This window comes from Bidens hawaiensis, unplaced genomic scaffold (genome assembly GCF_021521415.1).
Source record: "Bidens hawaiensis isolate Kalapana, Puna unplaced genomic scaffold, B.hawaiensis_p1.1 tig00023985_1, whole genome shotgun sequence".
Lineage (NCBI taxonomy): Eukaryota > Viridiplantae > Streptophyta > Magnoliopsida > Asterales > Asteraceae > Bidens > Bidens hawaiensis.
Window position 1 is genome coordinate 92,536 of NW_027493769.1, and position 20,887 is coordinate 113,422.

Here is a 20,887-nt window from a genome sequence, read left to right on the forward strand (position 1 = left end):
TATACACTTTTATAAATATTAAATATTAAAAGAAATGATGATTCTAATATATCAAAATATATTTTGTATTCACATGTGTAGAAATGTAGTTAGAGCGTTCACAACATGTTATCCATATTATTATGAGTATATTCTCTGTATACTATAGATTAGTTGTAAGTGGTTGTGAGTTAAAAAAATAGAGAAACTTTTGTTCATAAGGAAACTTGAAGAAACATTTTTCATCATATATAACTTTTTATTTTTTTTTAAAGTGGCTATACATGAAAGAGAGAGAAAATGCAATAATAAAAGTATAAAAATGTATTATTTAACTGAAAATGAGAGCGAATGTAATGTTTTTAAGTGTAATTATAAAGATAAAGATAGAGTTACTATTGAAAATGTTTTATAACAAAATATATTTATTTACCAGAACAATAGAATTTCTATTTTTCTGATATATTTATTTATCATAGCAATATAATTTCACATTTACTTTGCACTTGTAAGGATTTAAGTATTTAACCACACAACCTCACGTTTGTGAAAGAAGACGCCACGTGTTAGACTAGTATTAGTTAGTAAAGTTAAAAGGAAACAAAGATGCTTAACAAAAAATTTGTAACTGAAATTTGAAAAGGAAACAAAAAAATAATAATTTAACTAAATAGAAAAGAAAAAAATAATAAAAAGTAAAGTGGGCATTTTAGAAAAATAAGTAAATGTAATAAAACGTATGATAAAAAGGTAAAAAGTAATTTAATAGATTTTTCAGAATTTGATGTAAATTGAATTAGAAAGGTTTCCATGATCAACCTTTCTTGTTTACTCTTTTAAGAGACAATGTAAAACCAAGCGGCCTGTGTGAATGGTAAGGTTATGTAAAAATGTAATTTAAGGTAGAAATGCTAAAATAAATAAATAGATAAAAATTAAAGTCAGCCACCAACCTCCATAAAAAAGGGCAACTTCCTAAAATAAATGTTTATGAAAATGTTTTTAGGTTTTAGGTGTTATTTAAAAGAAATTCTCAAAATAGGAATTATAATCTAGTCGTGACGAGTAGTTTATATAACCAATTAAAACTGAACATGTGTCTTTAAACTAACTATAACAAACATATTTACTAACCATTTACTCGTCGCGACTAAATAAGTTTTATGCCCCATAATCAACGTCCTCGAGTAATTCATAAGTTTTTTAGTCGCGACGAGTAGATTGTAAGGCTAAACTAGTCGCGGCGAGTTAACTACTAATAAACTACTCGTGTGGGGGATGTAAACCAGGTAAACTAGTCGACGCGACTAAATGACCTATGAATTACTCGTGGGCGTTGATTACGAGACATAGAACTTATTTAGTCGTGACGAGCAAATGATTAGTGAACATGCTCGTTACGGTTAGTTTAAGGGCACGTGGAAAGTTTTAACTGGTTCTACAAACTACTCGTGTGTAATCATAAACTATTCGTCACGACTAGTTTATAATACCTATTTTGGAAATTTCTTGCAAATGACACTTAAAACCTGAAAAACGTTTTCATAAACGCTTATTTTAGAACTTTTCCCCATAAAAATAGATTTTAGTAAATATGGAAAAACTTCATGCACTACTAGTCTACTAGTACTAAATACTAACCAAGTTTTTCCAAGTGTTGCACAAAGTTGAAACTTTTTAAATAACTAGAAATTTAAATTTTAAATTTGGAAATACTTCATGCAGACATGCACTACTAAGTTTTTAAGTAGTTTTCCAAGTGTTACACAAAAATCACTCACATTTCTTTTTGCAAGTCAACCAGCTTTTTTTAATAAATGTTTAAGCTATATAAATTAAGACAAATGAAGAATAAATGAATCTTGGTTAAAGTTTGGTAATATTTCTTTCATATTAGTTTAAATTATGAGATAAAAGTGAAGAAAAATTATTCACTAAATTATAACCAAGTTTCACACTTGTTTGATATTTTAAGTTAGTAGAAAAAACAATAATTGTTAAAAATTAAATTCTTTTCTCTCTTAATCGATTAATATCTAACATTCGTGTTCTGTTAAAGTTAAACAAACAAACACAAACATGTCTCTTTCTTGCATCGTTTACAAGCCTAACCAATTTATTACTCACATAATAGTATACGAGTTATAAAACATCGTAACCTAGTTTTTAACTATGGTATATGGTTGTAGTATTGACATGGTGACTTATTGGGTAGAATTTGTTGCCCATGGTAGTCCTGACATGGTGACTTAACATTGAACCGGTTTCTTTATATACAGTTTATACTTTTTGCGTTATTTGTTGCCCACGATTATACTATTTTAACGGCTAACTAAAATTCACTACATCTACTTTTATATCTACATCATTTGTTTATTACGAGACTCGAATTCTCAACGTAATAAGGAGAAACCCATTTCCATCGTACCTTAATACCATTAGACTAGAAATTGTTGGTTATTAGTTAAGGCTCTTTGAGTGTGTTGCTCTTTGAAAAGTTGGTCACTAAATTATGCAGGCTGCTTTTTAGGTGAAAGTCAGAATATCGTCACACTAATTTAATAATTTAGCTTAAAGGGGCGAAAATATTAAATGAAGAGGAAGGCTTTAAATTGATAGTAATTTCATTTATTTAAAATAAAATTTTTGAAAGTCATTAACATGTGACCTTAAGGCATGAGTTAGACAAGAAATTATAACATATTTTTTAACCAAAAAAATCTCAAAATAGCCCTTTACAGATAGAGATTCTAAAAATGTCTTTTTTTTCGAGTTTACAGATTTGTCCCTAACCTATCTCGTCGTCCGCGACGTGATTAGATATTCCCGATGACGTGTTAGTAAGCCAATAAGAGAAAGACATGTGGTCGGAAGTAGTCGTCGGCGACGTGTTATCTAGCCCATCTAATCGACGGCGGTATGTTATTGAGCCACGTCATCGGCGACGTGTTATCTTAATTCAACGCCGCGTTTGCACACATAATGCATCGCCGACGACGAAATAGGTTAGAAACAAAACTGAAAACTCGAAAAATTGAAACATTTTTGGAATCTTTCTATAAAAAGACTATTTTAAGAATTTTTCCAATTTATGACTATGACCTAAGATTTTGGTAGCCACCTATTTATTTAATGTGAGTAAAGTTGCATTATATGGACATATGGTTAATTGTTTGAATTTCTCAAGAAAATCAATAACTATAACAAAATTGTAACATATGCTAAAGAAGCATGAAGACGAGACTAAAATGGTAAATGAAAAGCACAACACTTTAATGACGGGTTTTATGTATATAATGAAAACCAGTTGATATATGGGGTCGTGTTGTGTTTTTATTTAATTTACGGTTGTTTCATGTATTTGACCAAAAATTCAATTGTCACTCCAAGTTTCGCCTAGCGATTGATTAACTTCAATCTGAACGCGTGACCAGCGCCCGATGGAACATTTCCAGGCAACAATTGAACAACAGCTAGCTAATGCTTTGACAACTCGTATAATACATGAGTTTCTAACATAGACATTTGTTATATAATACTAGTTTTATTTGTAATTTGTCATGAATAAACAAAACTAGTGCAATAGAATCATAACTTTGCGTTTACTGCAATTGAATTTATCATTTTAAGTAACAACTTATTTAAATTGTTTTGTTTTTTTTTTCATTTATAGAAGCTAGAAAGTGATCAGAAGCCCAGGCCCAGTGGGCTTTCCCAATTGGGCTTACGACCCGTAATAATAACCCAACTTATTTAGGCATCTGGTTATCAATACCTAATATAGATTAGGCTTATTCTCCAAATTATCTTTTCCTATATATACATATCATTGTATCTTATTGTAATACACACCATATTATGAAATCTCCATTTTTCTCCCTTGTAACATCCTACTTTCGGTTATATTAATAAAATAAAGTTTGTTTATTTTATAGCGGGTCGTTATCGGTTTAGTTGAATAGAATACGAGATGGACTTGTGTTGGGTAAATGGATATGGGTTATGGACTTGGGTTATGGAGGAATGAAGGAAAGACCATGGGCTTAAGCCCATGATCAAAAATATATATACCCTTAATCCTCCATTTAATTCATTTACACATATCCCTTACACCATCCAAAACACACACTTAAGATTTTCTCTTTAGTTCTCTCTCTCTCTCTAAACCGATATCAAGAAGGAAACTGAGAACCGACCCGAGGTAATGATAGTGTTTTATTGTCTGAGCTTAAATCCGTTAGATATAATCATGAAACGACGAGCCGACACCGTTAAACCGTTTAAGTCATGAGATCCGGGTGGAATCGGGTATAAACCGAACCTAATATGAGCTTAGGGGTCACCCGAGCTCAGATCTGGATCGAACGGGACGAAAAACGATGAAAAACGGTGTAAAACGGTGAAGATACGTTTTTCCGGCAATGGCAAAAACGTGTACGAGGTTGACAGGGAATGTTCTGACAAATCTGACCTAACCCTAGTTTGCTAAGAAATAACTAGCGAATTAGAGGTAATTCGCCAGCTGATTCGCTAAGGAAAGATTAACGAACTAGCTGTAGTTCGTATCCAATTCGTTAAGGGAAAAGGGTAACGAATTACCCTTGATTCGTTATGACCAGTTCGTTAAAGGAGATAACGAATTAGAAGGTCCAATTCGCTACTTGGACTGGTTCGCTACATGGACTGATTCGTTAAGAGTCCAGTTCGTTAAAAGTCCAATTCGTGTAAGTAACCAGTTCGTTAAAGGTTCCAATTCGTTACAAGAACCAGTTCGTCATGGCAAGTCAGTTCGTTAAGGATAAGTAACGAATTAGAAGTTTAACAGAATGACAGAATGGTCCCTGGACTTAGAAAAGAATGATTTAATTACAAATAAGCCCTTGAACTTTTAAGTAGCATATTATTCAATGATTCAAAATGCTAACAGAAAATGTGTTAAGACAGTTAATGAAAATAAAATTTTTCCAAGCTGACCTGGCAGCTTAACCCCAGCCAGGGGCTCTACCCCTTGGACCCCGCTAGGGGCTGCCGCCCCTAGAACCCCACTGCCAGGGGCGCTGCCCCCGGACCCCCGTTCGTTGAGGGTAATAATTAAACTAAAAAAGCGATATGTGTAGTGATAGTTTACTGAAACGTATAATTATTATACAGTTAGTCGTGCACAGCTCAAGAAGGGAATAACCGTATACGGTGAACGAAACCGCATTGAAGTGAGTTTCTAGCCCCACTTCCTTGTTATGTTTTCGGGGCTATGTGCATACTCGATGTGATAGTTAACACACTTACCTTAAGTGGTAAGTGTATGCCTTGTATGATGTATGTATGATGATTGCTTGACGGTGCGTGAACGATCTTCGGATATTGCATGTACCGTCAGGTGGTAGCTAAAGACGTGATTGCTATGTATGATGTAAGATAAGATGCATGTATGAATATTTATGATGTATGCATAATGTACGTATGATAAGTTAATGGTGCGTGAACGCTCTTCGGAGATTGCACGTATTGTCAGGAAAAATATTTAAGGACAGGTATAGTGTGAAGCTATGGAAGAAAGGGTACCGGACCCTAATAATATCCGAGGATGAAGGGTACCGGACCCTAATAATATCCGAGGATGAAGGGAATAACCGTATACGGTGAACGCAACCGCATTGAAGTGAGTTTCTAGCCCCACTTCCTTGTTATGTTTTCGGGGCTATGTGCATACTCGATGTGATAGTTAACACACTTACCTTAAGTGGTAAGTGTATGCCTTGTATGATGTATGTATGATGATTGCTTGACGGTGCGTGAACGATCTTCGGATATTGCATGTACCGTCAGGTGGTAGCTAAAGACGTGATTGCTATGTATGATGTAAGATAAGATGCATGTATGAATATTTATGATGTATGCATAATGTACGTATGATAAGTTAATGGTACGTGAACGCTCTTCGGAGATTGCACGTATTGTCTGGAAAAATATTTAAGGACAGGTATAGTGTGAAGCTATGGAAGAAAGGGTACCGGACCCTAATAATATCCGAGGATGAAGGGTACCGGACCCTAATAATATCCGAGGATGAAGGGTGACCGGACCCTAATAATATCCGAGGATGAAGGGTGACCGGACCCTAATAATATCCGAGGATGGAGGGTACCGGACCCTAAAACTATCCGAGGTATGTAGGGTGAAACGCCATTTATAATGTATGGTTAGATATGAATGTGTATGGACGAATGCTGATCTTGATATGTTGTAATGCGTACCTTCGGGCACGTACATGTGTATGAAAAGTAAGTTATGTGATTAACTAGAACTCACTCAGCATAGCTGACTTTTAGTATGCACGCAGGCAAATAGGTTGAGGCAGCTCGCGTGACTGAAGACACATGGCATGAAAATCGAAGATACTGGCATCTCGAAGAAATGTTGTGATGTTTTAAAGACTATGTTTTGTTTTAATTGACTACGAATGTTTTATAAGACATGATTTGATGGTTATGTAAAATGTTATGGTTGAAGTTTTATTATTCCGCTAAAGTTTTTGTTAACTCTGATATTTAAAACTGCGTTTATGAGTAAATCCAACGTTAAAGTAGGGCTACCGGTAACGGGGCCTTACATCCCTACATCTCTTTCTCACATGTTTAGCTATTAGGCTTGTTTCACAACACATTATCAACACTGACTTGCTTTAGTGAGATTGGATTATCCTAAGGTAAGTTATTTTTTATTGTTCTTTATTATTATCTCAAACACAAACTTCAGGTTATGTTAGAGATTTAATATTTGCTTAATCTCTCTTAAAATAATATTTATATTGAAGTTCATACAATTTTTTTTTGTTGAATCGAGATTTATATTAATTATTTCAGAACACTATTTATGAATTATAGTATAGCAATGATTTTGATTTTTGATGTGTCATTTATTATTCTTTTAGTGCCTACACCTGATATAAATTTAAATAAAGTACTCAAATAAAATTAAAAACAACTTTAATTCTCTAATATAATTTGAGAGTAAATCGAAAGAGAAGATGACCAAAGTTGTCTTTTGTTATTTTTTTTTAATTTTCTGAATGTAAAAAGAAATGGTGTATATGCAAATTTAATGGTTTTGTTAAATAAATTATTATGATAGAACTTTTCGTAAGACCTGCATATTAAATTACTTTATGATTTGTTATTATAGATTTGTGATTTTAATATGTTAATTTAAACAACAACCAAGTAAAATATATAACAGAAGTTCACAAATGAAAAGATTGATACATTTGCGATTAATCGTGATAAAGATATATTATTATTTATTATTTGATTGTGTACCATATAGGTTAAATTATATTTATTATTTGATTCATGTTACCACATAAGTTTGATTCTATGTAAACTTGGAAAGTTTTTTTTGGCAGTCGGTTAGAAATTTTATATTTTCTTTAGTACATAGATATATTCAATTGTTTTATTTATTATCTTATACAGAGTTAGAATAATAGTTTAAAACTCTTAATTAACTACTTGGGTTTAATACCCACTGAATATAATGTGTGTTTTCAGTTTCTCTTTTAACATGTTTGATTCCAAATGATGGACTTTTATTTATCTATATTTTGTTGACCATATTTGATTTCCATATTACTCCACTTCAATAATATATGTTAATATGTATGTTCACTGATTAGTCATGAATTAGTAAAGCATGTTTATGTCTTATGTGTTAGAATATGCATAAATAACTAATATATAAACTCCATATCTCTTTATAAGTTACAATAATTTTGACATGAATTGTGTTACGTTTAAAGGTCTTTTAATTGTTTACATATTTGATATAAGTAAATGTGGTGGTTATAGATATAATGCATCATACGTATATGTTTTAACCATAGTTATTGTTATATGTACATTCTATAACCAAAGATGTGTCACTTGGTGTGTTTCCTGAGTTCATATTCTTTGAACAATTTATATGCATTGTTCTTGTTATACATAAATATGATTTATACACAGGTCTTCTTACCGTTGTTCATTATACCGAACACCATGGAACAATTTTCGTTTGTTTATTTGGCACATTGAAAGTTGTGTTAAATTTTACCTTGGAGACTTTATTAAAAATGGAGATATTTATATCATGATATGTTAATACATAAGTTATATGTAATTACATGCAAGTGATGAAAATAATATTTCACAAAGGTTGCGATTAGTCGTTTTATATGGTGACATGTTATAACATTATGTCGTTATGTATATCTTGTATTATGTATGCTATAACTTTTTAGCATTTAGTATAATAACTATATGTGAGTTGTGTTTTATTTTCACTCTAATGAAAGAGAATAAAATAAATGTGTTTTGATGTCAATCTCTAAAAATCTCTTTATCGATTTATAGATGGTCATCAGATTTTTACTAATATTTATATTACGGAAAAATAATTTTTCATTTGTCAAACCTCAAATATGCTCCTGACGTATGAAGGGTTTGAAGTGATTTGTATCTATGTTCGAGAAAATTATGAATAAACCATGAGAAGTGTTTGGTTTGATATCATTCCCTGAAGCGATGTGAATACGCACCGATTGTTGCGATCATGGATCTAATAGAAAATTTGAAACAGTGATTATATTAATAATGAGATCTACTATCGGAATTATAATGTTGGTCATGCTAATAATGAGATCGACCACCACATGTGGCAAAGAGATTGATCATATATGAGAACAAAATCTAGAAATACAAAAGTGAAATCACATGATCGTTTGAAACGATAATATAATGTTCACTCATATTTACAATCTTGTACTAAAGAATCATGATACATATACGATCATAAACCTGAGGTTTATGGATCATGATTATCTTATGGCGTGACCGGTTAGACCACACCGAGTCAATGATGAGAAATTTATTGAGGAACCAAAAGATTTTTCATAATAATTATACATATAAAATTGCTCTCAAGGGAAATCATTTATTTACCAACTAAAGGAGGGTGTGAATCCCTAGATGTTATAGAATTGAGAAAAGGGTACACATATCCTAACATGATACAATTTAGTGTTTTGAAAATCGATGCATCGTCTAAATGGTTATCAAGATCGCAACTTCATGTTTGCATGATCTATGGCTTAGCTAATAAGATTGCAAGCATATTATTCCAGATTGGTATATTTACATTTGGTTATAATAATGAATTTTGATTCCCAAGTTAATAATGATCATCGGAATAAGTGTTGAACTTCATAACAGATTATGTTCTTACATAAATTATATTGTTAATGACGATTACTCGACGTCTATAATTCGTTGCAAAGGCAATCATCACGAGAGCAAAGGTTCATGTTTGTATTTGAGTACATATGATTTACTGTCTTTAAACGAATTCACATCAAGCCAACAAGTTATGATACTTCCTCCCCATTGCAATTGGTTTTTTGTCAGTAACCAAATATTTCTCATCTAATATTTTGTATGTGTTATATACTGAAATTAATCCACCACAAGACACAAAGATGAGAACACAAAGGAAGTTGGGAATATATGTCGGTATTAAATATTATATATGATTAAATACTTAGAGCCATTAATGAGATATTTGATTATTGCTCATTAGTTTTCACTTTAGTGAATCAACATTCCCAACATTAGGGGGAGATTTAAAGTAGTTGGAAAACAAATTTAGTTGGAATGAATTATCATTGATCCTCAAACTAAATTATATAAACTAAAAGTTCAAAAGATAATTCATGAATAAAGATTAACGAATGAATTACAGGACGATTTACTGACCAAAAGAGAGTATCTAGCTAAGACACCTATGCGAACTGCTAATGCTCCAATTAATAAATGTCCCGGAAGGACAAACGCAAATTGATAATAATTCTAATGCATGCTTGTAGCGTGGCAGATTGATCGATTCAAAAGTTAAAATTTCCTCGAAAATTGGAGCAAGTAATAAAGATGGTCAAGTCGATGTGCAGTAAAAGGTCTCTTGAAAGAGATTAGACATGATGGTTCTTGAAGAACCTTAGGTACCTGAAAATAAAGAGCTCTCAATAAATTATATTGTATCATGTCTACAAAGATAAATGGAATCGAAATAAAGTCGACATCGTTATAATTTATCTATATATATAATTAGCGCTTGAAATGATGATGAGGATCAAGATTCTAAATTTGCCTATAAAAAATGATTGGCCAAAGTGGAAAAACGCAAACAGGACAGAGTTGAATTCTCTAAATAACGGAAAGTTTGTTGGACCAGCAGTCCGTACAACTAAAATTGTAAAATGTGTAAGATACAAACGGGTCTTGTATATGAGTTATGAAAATTCATCAAGTGATATAAAGCAAAATTGATGGCACAAAATATTTTGCAAAGACCCATGATTATTATGAGGATTGAGGAGACACATTCTCCAATGGTGGAAGCAATGACTTTCCGATAACTAAAAGTCTGGTAATATAAAGAGAGAATTGATATGCGTCCAATAAATATTGTTATTCAGTTGATACTGAGAGTTTACAAGAAAATCTATGAAAGATTTGAATTTTCAAATCATGTAAAGTAAGTTCTCGAGAACATAATGATTGTTGTGTATAAAGTCATATTTGATACTTTACGATTATTGAATATAAATGGAACTCCTGAAAAGTTTCCTAAGGTAATTGAATACTTGAAAGATTAGTTTATTATGTGAATCAATAAGCATACACATAGAAGAGAATACACGTTATGAGTACAATATCTCAATAAACAAAGAAATTGTACAATATGGATTTTGATATGTGATACAAAGTTATGTGTTAATGAGCAAGTTTATGAGCAAATATCCTGATAAAGTGAATGTGTATGTATAATTTGTCAAGTAGAAAAGAAGTCCATGATGGATTGGTAAATGCATGGATTTATGCTTATTACGTATGAGCTAAACTATTCGAACTGAGAATTGAGCTTGGCAAAATCAAGAGATATTTTGATAAAGAGGGAGATAAGTTGGGTATAATTAGCCATATTTTTATCAAAATTTCACTCTTAAAAGTTCATTATAATCACAGTTTACAATGAGGATATATCACCGAGAGAAAATTATGAGCTTTTATAGAGATAATTCTTTTTGAAAGACCTTGACAAGTTCGAGTATATGTGTAATTATATTTTTATATGTTTATAAATCCATCAAAGATCTACAAAATGTTGAGACATTTTGCCATGGACAAATTTAATTATTTTAGCACGTTAAAGGATGTCACACAATGACTCTTTATAATTTCCTATCTAAATATGAAATATTATTGGTTCGAAAATACTATAATTAAATGCATATATGCATTATGTTGTACTGTTAGCTATATATGATTATTATTTTCTTTATTTATGTTTATCAGCATGTGTCTTGCTAGGAGACATCAGAATGAGTTAAAACATGTATTTCAGGTATGAAAGTTATATTTTTATATTTTACTGACCCATCAAAACAAGTTTGGTTCGTCTTGTTGATGCAGAGAAACACAACAGAATCATGGTGTTTACTAGATGAAGCAATAGAAGTTTTCACTTGAAGATCATACAACATTATTCAACTTAAAGATTCAAATGTCAATGGACGAAGACGCAAATGATTGACTACAAAAGTTTTGGGTAACTTTCACATAAGATCGATATTTACCATTTAAAAGGATATATAAATCAGAGGGAGACAATACGCGTTGCACTCTTTTTCCCTTAGCTATGGTTTTGTCCCACTGGGTTTTCCTAGCAAGGTTTTTAATGAGGCAGCATATCCAAGCGTATTGAGTTGATAACCAAGGGGGAGTGTTATAAATATATATTATTATGGTTATCAATACCTAATATAGATTAGGCTTATTCTCCGAGTTATATTTTCCTATATATATATATCATTGTATCTTATTGTAATACACACCATATTATGAAATCTCCATCTTTCTCCCTACATCTCTTTCTCACATGTTTGGCTATTAGGTTTGTTTCACAAAAGCATCAAGTATTTTTGTGTTTTGTAATTGTTTGCATTGTATATTTGTATATCCATTTATAGATATGCTGAAATTTTATAAGCAAAGGTGAGGAAAAATAGAATCATAACAAGAAACCGATTAACGAAAATAATCATGATAAAAAATTTGATCTACTATGGTTAAGTCAATCTGATTAATTGATTGTTAGGTTATGGTTACGGTAAAATGTTTTTGTTCATTGACTTTAACCAAACTGAACCGAACCTTGTAGTAAGTTTGTGATTTTACAGCTTTTATATCTCATATCCAGCTTCGAACATTGTTTTATATCATGCTACAACTATCAATTACCGAGCTTGGAACACCACAGTCCACAACTGAACCATTTTCAGCTAGAACAACCAAAAAATACATTGAACAATTAATAACCTATGCTTAACCGACCATCGGTTATGGCTATGGTTAAGCAATCTGTCATAATCGAAGTTCACTTATGTCATGGTCAAATATGAACCAAGCCGACTTTCCACACCCATAAATGACACTTGATCTTTTACATCGAAAACTTTTATGCATCAATATAAGCGTTGTAACTGTATTTTTATAGTGGAATTGTGGCTTTACTTGATTTATTATATCCCGAACTTTTATTCTCTTTCAAATAATGGGATGCATGAATGTTTTAAATAGTTCTTTAATCATTTCTATATATTTTACTTTGAATCTTAGGATAAGGTACGAGATAGAGATTCCAATGTAAATGCTCGACAAGTTTATGTTTATTTGAATATTCGAGGGCATTTTACGTCATCACTCATGTTATTATTTTTGTTTTTATAATATGAATGGTACCAAATTAATACTTAGGTGTAAAAGTGTAAACAATCTAATAAAATACTTAAAAAACATGTTTGTTAAAAGCTTGAATTAAGTCAGACTTAAACATACCTTTTTTTGAATGCGCTCGATTAGACTCTTAGAAATTAGAATAACATAAATCACAAAGCAACCTACAACCTTATATCAAAAGCCTAAATGAGCACATTTTTAAATTTTAATTGTACCGGCTAAATCAAATTTCCCTAATTTTGTTAAATTTATATATTCTTGGCTAGGGGTGTGCAAAACACCGAAAAAACCAATCCGGATCTGAAAAAACCAAAAAATTCAAACTGAAAAAACCGAACTGAAACAAAAACCGACGGTTTGGTTTTATGTTTTTGTAAAAAACCAAGCTAACGGTTCGGTTTTGGTTTTGCATATAATAAAAACCGAAAAACCGAACCGAATTCTTAAATTTTTGTTATTTTATATTTTATATTAAGTAATTTATAATAATTTAATAAACATGTAACTCAAATATTTTCGGTAAAATGTTTAATAGTCTATTATTTCATTAACAAAATTATTTATATCTAAATTAATTATTTTTTGAACTCTTACTTTTACTCTAAAATTTTCAAGATCAAATGGCAAAAAGCCACGAAACGAAACCAAAATGAAAACCGAAACCAAAAGAGCAAAGTCGAACGGTTTCAAATACTCCAAAAACTAAAATTTTGGTTTTCGGTTCGGTTTTAACAAAAAATCGTACCAAATCACACCACGCACACCATTATTCTTGAATACTATGATATCTTGCAAGGTGCTATTAATAACATTATATTATTATTATTATATTAACTACTCATCTAACACGGAGTTCAAGTACATATTTTGAGATTGCAGTAATGTCATAATTGCCATGACCGAGGTACACGAGATCCATGAAACGGAATGAAAGGAAATGAAATGAAATTTTGGTAACCAATATTATATTATATTATATAGTTGATAGATAACTAGATATAGTACAATAGTTAGGGTAGAAAATGAACTCGAACCCAATGGGTAAATCCGAAAAATTAAGGGTAATTGAACGTGTATTTGGGTATGTAATCGAATATGTGATTGACTTCAAAAAGGTTTTGCATGTATGAGACAAGTATGTTATACCGGTATTAGATGACACCCGGCGTAATTACTTAAAACGTGCATACAGGTTTACCGAACCATGCCCAAATATGGGATGATTATATGTATTTGCCATACATTGTGTATTGGCGGGATGACAATTGGTCACGTGTGGGGTTAATTTTGGTAATCTTAAGCTAATATCTTTTTGTGTCTCAATATTACCAGCAACATACCTATCGGTACACGTTGCATGTTACATGGTTCAAGGCCGGCTCTTGGGTTGGGCAAACCGGGCGGCCGCCTAGCCACATAAATTTTGGGGGCAAGTTTTTTATACATATATACTACTTATATATTTTTTTATTTTTATATAAAATAGGTGTGAATCTTAGTCATATTAAATATATTTGTCCAAAAACCATTTTTATGTGCAATCCATTTAATCCACTAGGCCGAAACCAAATTTAAAAACTGAATAAATAATTAACGTTAAACATTCTTTGAAAAAAATTAACTTATATATTTCGTTACTCATTAGGCCCTACGGACCTTTTTATTTCGAATCGACCGAGGTATTTAAATTTTTAAAGACGGCCATGATATATGACATGAATGGTTTATACATGAGTTTACATGTGTGTATCAGCTATATATGGATACCCGTTATAATTCTCATTATTTGAAACTCAATATAAAGTTTTCCCTAAATTAAAATCAACCATATATCAAATACCTAAGTACACTTATAACATTATATACTTATTAAAGTTTCTAATGGTTTCAATTTACTTTTTATCTTTTCAAACCAAGTGAAATTAATATATAGTTAATCTTATACTCGGTCTCATATAAATATAGGGAAGAATGGGTGATGTGTGTATATAATTAATTAATTATTTTTTTAATAGTTTTTAAATGTGTAACGCCGTGCCTTGCAAAATAGTTAACTCTAGCTGCAGCCTGCATGTAAATGCAATGATAAATAATATAAGTTTTATTATTGTTAATAATATTATTATTATTATGAAACCTAGTAACGTAGATCCGGCGGACTTTCTGGATATTGCTTTCTTCAGTCGTCCATATTCACGTGCCAATGCTACATTATTTTCTTCTTTAAACATGCAACCGCTTATTAAGGAATAATAAGACACGTTATAAATATATACATATATATATTTTATACTTACAATATTTTATTTTTATTTGACCAAACTTTATCAAGTTGAAATAATCCATTTTGATTAACTAGATGGACAAAAAAAAGTTATTTACAAAAGATGAATTAGCTTGTTATTATCTTGAACTAGTATTTTTCCTAGTGTATTGCGTCGCGCTAGTGGTAAAACGTAGACGGTGATAAACTCAAGCGTTGTTGGTCCTGGGTGTTGAGACCGTAAGTCGATATGAATTCGGACATAGACATCGTTGGTAAAACCTGAATGTTTAAACCTAAAAAATAAATTCATCAAAGTAACAAATATATAAAAAGATTACCATATAAACAAATAAAACATTCAACATTTATTTAGCCGGTAAACCTGCATGGTGGTAACACCCAAGCGTTGTTGATCCCGCGTATTGAGGCGATAACTCGACACGAGTTCGGTTACTTTAGTTATGGTATCGGAGCTAAAAACGGAAAAATGCAAAAATTGAAGTGGACCAATGAAGTGGTGTCGGTTGGTAAACTTAGACGTTAATTCTTAAGAATTATCGGTCCCGGACATTGAGGCTGTAAGTTTAACAAAATTGTGAATTGTTATATATAATAATAATTATTATAATTTGTCACGTTATAGCTGTTAAACATTGTTTCCATGTACACAATTAAACAACTTATGTACTTAGCATATAATTTTATATAATTTATTTTTGCATTGGATCTCACTTTATACCTAGAATAAGTATATGCGGCCAAGCGGGTCCAAGTCTATTGTTGACTATATATGGTAAATCTTAATTTCACCTTAAATTAATTGTATAATTACGAGATTGACTTAGATAAAAAGGTTCACACGTTTTTACATATAGAAATAGAAATAATTTAAAAGGTTATGCTAAACGTATCCTGGTTGCTTGTCGTACCTTCTCAACCCCTTTGAAATAATAAAAAAAGGGTTATCTGACATATTACCGTCTGTTTTTGGGTGTTTTTCTATTCTCGAGTATAGCTATCGGGTTAATTTAACTTTTTAAAAAAGAGCTACACCACCGTCATGCGATTTCACAGCATTCAATCGGTTGTTTTAAACTTTAAAGTAGGCAGTAAAAAAAAGGTCATCCTACATATTCTCCAACGAACATTCCAAAATAGGGGGTTATACTTTAAAACTTATTGGTCAAAACAACCGTTTGACAAATACCTCGATGATCGTTTGAGATAGTGAGAGATTAGACGTTAGACGGCATGCATGTGTGTATACTGTGTAGCATGCAGCCCCAATAACATTTGAAGTTTAAAACATTAACTTATTTCAAAAGGGGGTGGCATGCAGTACGGTTTGTTGCCCGTTTACCTGCCTCTTTATTGTAATTGGATCCTTTGATTTGAAATGAAAACATACAAGTAATAACTATCAAATGCAGTTTTGAAGTGTAAACATACATAAATGATAGATTGATAGATTGATAGTGTAAACATATTCACAAAAGTTTACACATTTTCCTAATCATCCCCCCCCCCCCCCCTTCTCTCTCTATATATTTATATATATATACACACACATACAATTTGGAGGATGTCGGTGAGTCAAAAGAAGAAAAACTTAACAAAAGTTGACAGAAAGAAAGCAAGTTGGCAAAGTTTATAAAGACAAGAAAGAGAATACAAGTAGTGAATAAGATCAAAAGTGAGTCACTCAGACATGCATGCATGGATGAAGTTTGAATAATAATCTGAAGGTTATTCACTTGTTTGCAAGGTGACTAAACAAGATGATGACCACAGGCAACGGTAGCGAACTGTCGGTCCCACCAGGGTTCCGGTTTCATCCGACGGATGAGGAGTTGGTTTACTATTACTTGAGAAAGAAGGTTTCATATGAGCCCATTGATCTTGATGTTATTAGAGAAGTTGATCTCAACAAGCTTGAGCCATGGGACCTCAAAGGTTACACCAAACCCTAACTTTAGTTTGTACAAAACAGCTGTCCACAAAATAATTAGACAGCTGTTTTGTACCAAAAAAAAAAGTCAAGTTTTGAAAATTGTTGGTCAGAATGGTCGTTTGAACAATATTTAGTAGAGGTGTGTATGGTGATGTTCGGTTTGGTTTTTGGCTAAAATTAAATTGATAAACCAAAACTTCGGTTTTTGGAGTTTTTAAAACCGTTCGGTTTCGGTTTTTCGGATTTCATTTTGGTTTCGGTTTGTTCGGTTTTTGGCCATTTGAGCTTGAAAAATTTAGGTCGAAAAAAAGTTGACAAAAAATAATGAATTTAGGTATAAATAATTTTGTTAATTGTAAAATAATAGACTATTATAGATTTGATAAAAAATAAAAGATGTTACATATTTATTTAATTTTTATAGATTACTTAATATAAAAAAACAAAACTTTAGGAATTCGGTTCCTTTAGGGTTTTTTTACATGCAAAACCAAAACCAAATTGTTAGTGCGGTTTTTACAAAAACATAAAACCAAACCTTCGATTTTTGTTTCGGTTTGGATTTTCGGTTTCTTGCACACCCCGAATATTTAGTCTGACGATATGACCATTTTGTGAGGAGGGGGGTGGGGGAGGGGGGGGTTCGAAATTATTGGTCAGAACGGCGGTGCATCCAATATCCAGACCAGCCGTTCTGACCATGGAGGCATGAAATGTCAAACCTTTTTTTTTATCAAAACGGTAGTCTGACCTTTATCTGGAAGGTTGTTTGAAACGATGTGTGTATAGCGGGTCCCAAATTGTTATTCATATTTGACATACTACTTGTTTGAATGTAGATAGGTGTAGAATCGGGTCGGGTCCACAAAACGAATGGTACTTCTTTAGTCACAAGGATAAGAAGTATCCAACCGGAACAAGAACAAACCGAGCCACGGCTGCTGGATTCTGGAAGGCAACCGGGAGAGACAAGGCCATCCATCTAAGTAGCAATTCAAAGAGAATTGGGTTGCGAAAGACCCTCGTTTTCTACACGGGTCGGGCCCCACACGGGCAAAAATCCGATTGGATCATGCACGAGTATCGCCTAGATGATCAGTACTCTAATGCTACCACACCATCAGAAGTCCAGGTATATAGTACATGTCATGTTATATGATGTTGCACATAATAAGTTAAATGTCTGTTTAGGAATATAATTTCTAATGGTGTAATAATTATATAATTACTAGTTTTTTTTTAAAATTTTAGCCTTATTACTTTTGATATTTTAAGATGTTACATACATTAATTACATTATTAACTCTAGATAATTAGAAAAATAGTCGAAAAAATCACTTTTTAAACACAAAGAAAAATAATAATTCATTTTAGAGTAAACTGCGGTTTTCGTTCTTATGGTTTGTCTGAATCTGCGGTTTTAATCCAATAGTTTTAAATTTGCGATTTTCATCCCTGTGGTTTCATTTCACTTGAAATTAAACCCAAATTTACTAATCCCGTTAAGTTTGGCCGTTAAACCCATTTTAGCGTACTCTTCACGTGAGGGGCTGTTTTTTCCTTTTTTTTCCCCAAATACACCCCATCCTCTCACACGAAGGGGCTTGCGAATTAGGGTTGGGGTTTATTTGGTGAAAAAAAGGACAAAACTGTCATTCACGTGAGGGGCACGTTGATGAGTTTAACAATCAGACTTAACGGGGTTAGTGGGGTCAGGTCTAATTGCAAGTGAAATGAAACCACGTGGACTAAAATCACAGATTTAAAACTACTGAACTAAAATACAGATTGACAAACCACAGGACGGAAACCGCAGTTTACTCTTCAGTTTATATATATTTTTACTTTAGATTTTATCTTTCAGCGTTAATTATTCGCATCTATTAGTCAGTTTTCTACTAGTGAACCAATAATTTACTAAGTTTTAACATTCAACTATTTAATATCGAAAACAGGAGGATGGTTGGGTCGTCTGTCGAGTATTCAAGAAACGAAACTACAATCGAAGCCCATTTCAAGGAGACGGTCACCACACCCATACTCTTCATACCGAAGACGATCACCATCAATTAGACGATCAAGATTTCAACAAGCACGACGAAGGTATGCAAACCCTACACGGCTACAATTGCAACATTACTAGTACCACATCATTATTCGACTGTTCAATGCATCTTCCTCAACTCCTGACTTCTCCTCACGAACACCCTCCATATTTTCTTCCACAACAACAAAACCATCAACTCGTCAATAACAATAACGACGTGCATTGTTCCAAGAACTTATTGAGCTTGATGTCAATGAGTCAGGGTGGGTGTGACAAGCCACTTATAGCGAGTGCTAGTAACCTAACTGCAGACTGGTCATTCTTGGACAAACTTCTAGCTTCGAATCAACATCACTCGGGGTTTACTTTTAGTCATCACAATCAACAAGGAACGTGTGATGATCCTTCGTCTTCACAACACTTTGATCATCCGGATGTGAACTCGCAATCTAGTATGTTTCCTTTTCTTAACCTTGGTTATGAAACAGATGTTTTGAAGTTCCCTATGTAGAGGAGGCTGCTACATATGTTTTTTTAAAGAAAAGTTATTAAATTTAATGTATTATGAATATTAATTATTAGTGTTAGTGAACAATGCCTTGCATTGCTTGAGTATGAATCTATCAAAATCTTTCAATAGTGATCATGTGATACATATGCATTCGATCTAGTTGGTTCGACTTGCATGATGCAATGTTATGTTTTGATATCACTCAGGATCGAAACTAGTGCTAGATATGTTCTAGCATATGCTGGATAACCACCCAGTCTAATTCGTCTTAGCTACGTTTTAGCTAATGTAATAATGGTGTTTGGTTCACCATAAATATTTTTTGGAATTTGTTAAGGGAATTTGAAGTAATTGTCTTTGAAATTGAAATTTGTTTAAAGAAAAATTTAGAATTTTAAGGAATCGAAATCTATCAAAGAATTTGAATTTGTAATGTTCACAAAGGATTTAGAAGGTATCAAAAGGGTTAACTTGTCAAAATCCGGACACAACTCAACTACTCGTGCCAAAAGCATCAACTATAAAATTTTACCTTTTCTTTGAACCAATGTTGTAAAAATTGCTAGACGGATCTAGACAGTCGACTGAGAAGTTAGGTGTACTATGAGTACCCGGGGAGTAGTACTCGAGGAGTACTCAGATGTAATAACTTAAAAAAATGATTTTTGAATATTATATATATAAGTGAAATATCATAAGTTTTATTAATATTTATAACAAAATAGATGAATTTCAATATAAATAAAAGAATGCATTTTTAAAAATAAATTATTCTAAAAATATTTAACCATTAATTAAAAAATGATATTTTTTTCTTTAATATTATAGAAAATACAAATATGTTTTACTTTTTTAAGTCAAAACAAGCCAGAGTTTACTAGACCAGATGTGATTATGGCTGAGGTTGACCACTTATGATCGATTATTACTAACTAGACGGAGTTAAAGAAATTCGCTTCGACAACATACGTTGTAGTGAGTACTGGGGAGTAGAGTAATCTAAACCTACTTTTACAACATCGCTTTTAAAGGCAAACTACACTACTCTTAAATTACAATTACACGATTTTTCTAAACGAGCATCTGACCGCTCATCAAGAAGCATAAGCATCTACCCGAAGGCGAACTAATCAATAACCATGTAACATTTTACCTAAACTAGTCAAAACAGATTGACAAGATGTAAGCAAATTGATGGTAGTAATTAAGAAAGCTTTAAATGGCTAAAAAGTTTTTGTGTATATGGTAATCTTAACTGGATTGCCATTGCCAAGCGAACCCGCTTAACTGGCACCATACCCGAGAA

General features: G+C 32.2%; 1 protein-coding gene across 1 annotated transcript; it reads left to right on the forward strand.

Moving 5' to 3' along the window:
* Positions 1-16,850: 16,850 nt before the first annotated feature.
* On the forward strand, positions 16,851-19,582 carry LOC143568392 (protein SOMBRERO-like). Its single transcript, XM_077054562.1, has 3 exons — positions 16,851-17,025; positions 17,863-18,155; positions 18,979-19,582. The coding sequence occupies exons 1-3, from the start codon at positions 16,851-16,853 to the stop codon at positions 19,579-19,581; spliced, it is 1,071 nt and encodes a 356-aa protein (XP_076910677.1). The 3' UTR covers position 19,582.
* The last annotated feature ends 1,305 nt before the right edge of the window (positions 19,583-20,887 follow it).

Excerpts from the sequence above, each read along its gene's own strand:
- LOC143568392 (XM_077054562.1), top strand. The coding sequence starts at position 16,851 with ATGATGACCACAGGCAACGGTAGCGAACTGTCGGTCCCACCAGGGTTC. Across the intron at positions 17,026-17,862 it reads TGAGCCATGGGACCTCAAAG|ATAGGTGTAGAATCGGGTCG; the intron begins GTTACACCAAAC and ends GTTTGAATGTAG. Across the intron at positions 18,156-18,978 it reads CCACACCATCAGAAGTCCAG|GAGGATGGTTGGGTCGTCTG; the intron begins GTATATAGTACA and ends TATCGAAAACAG.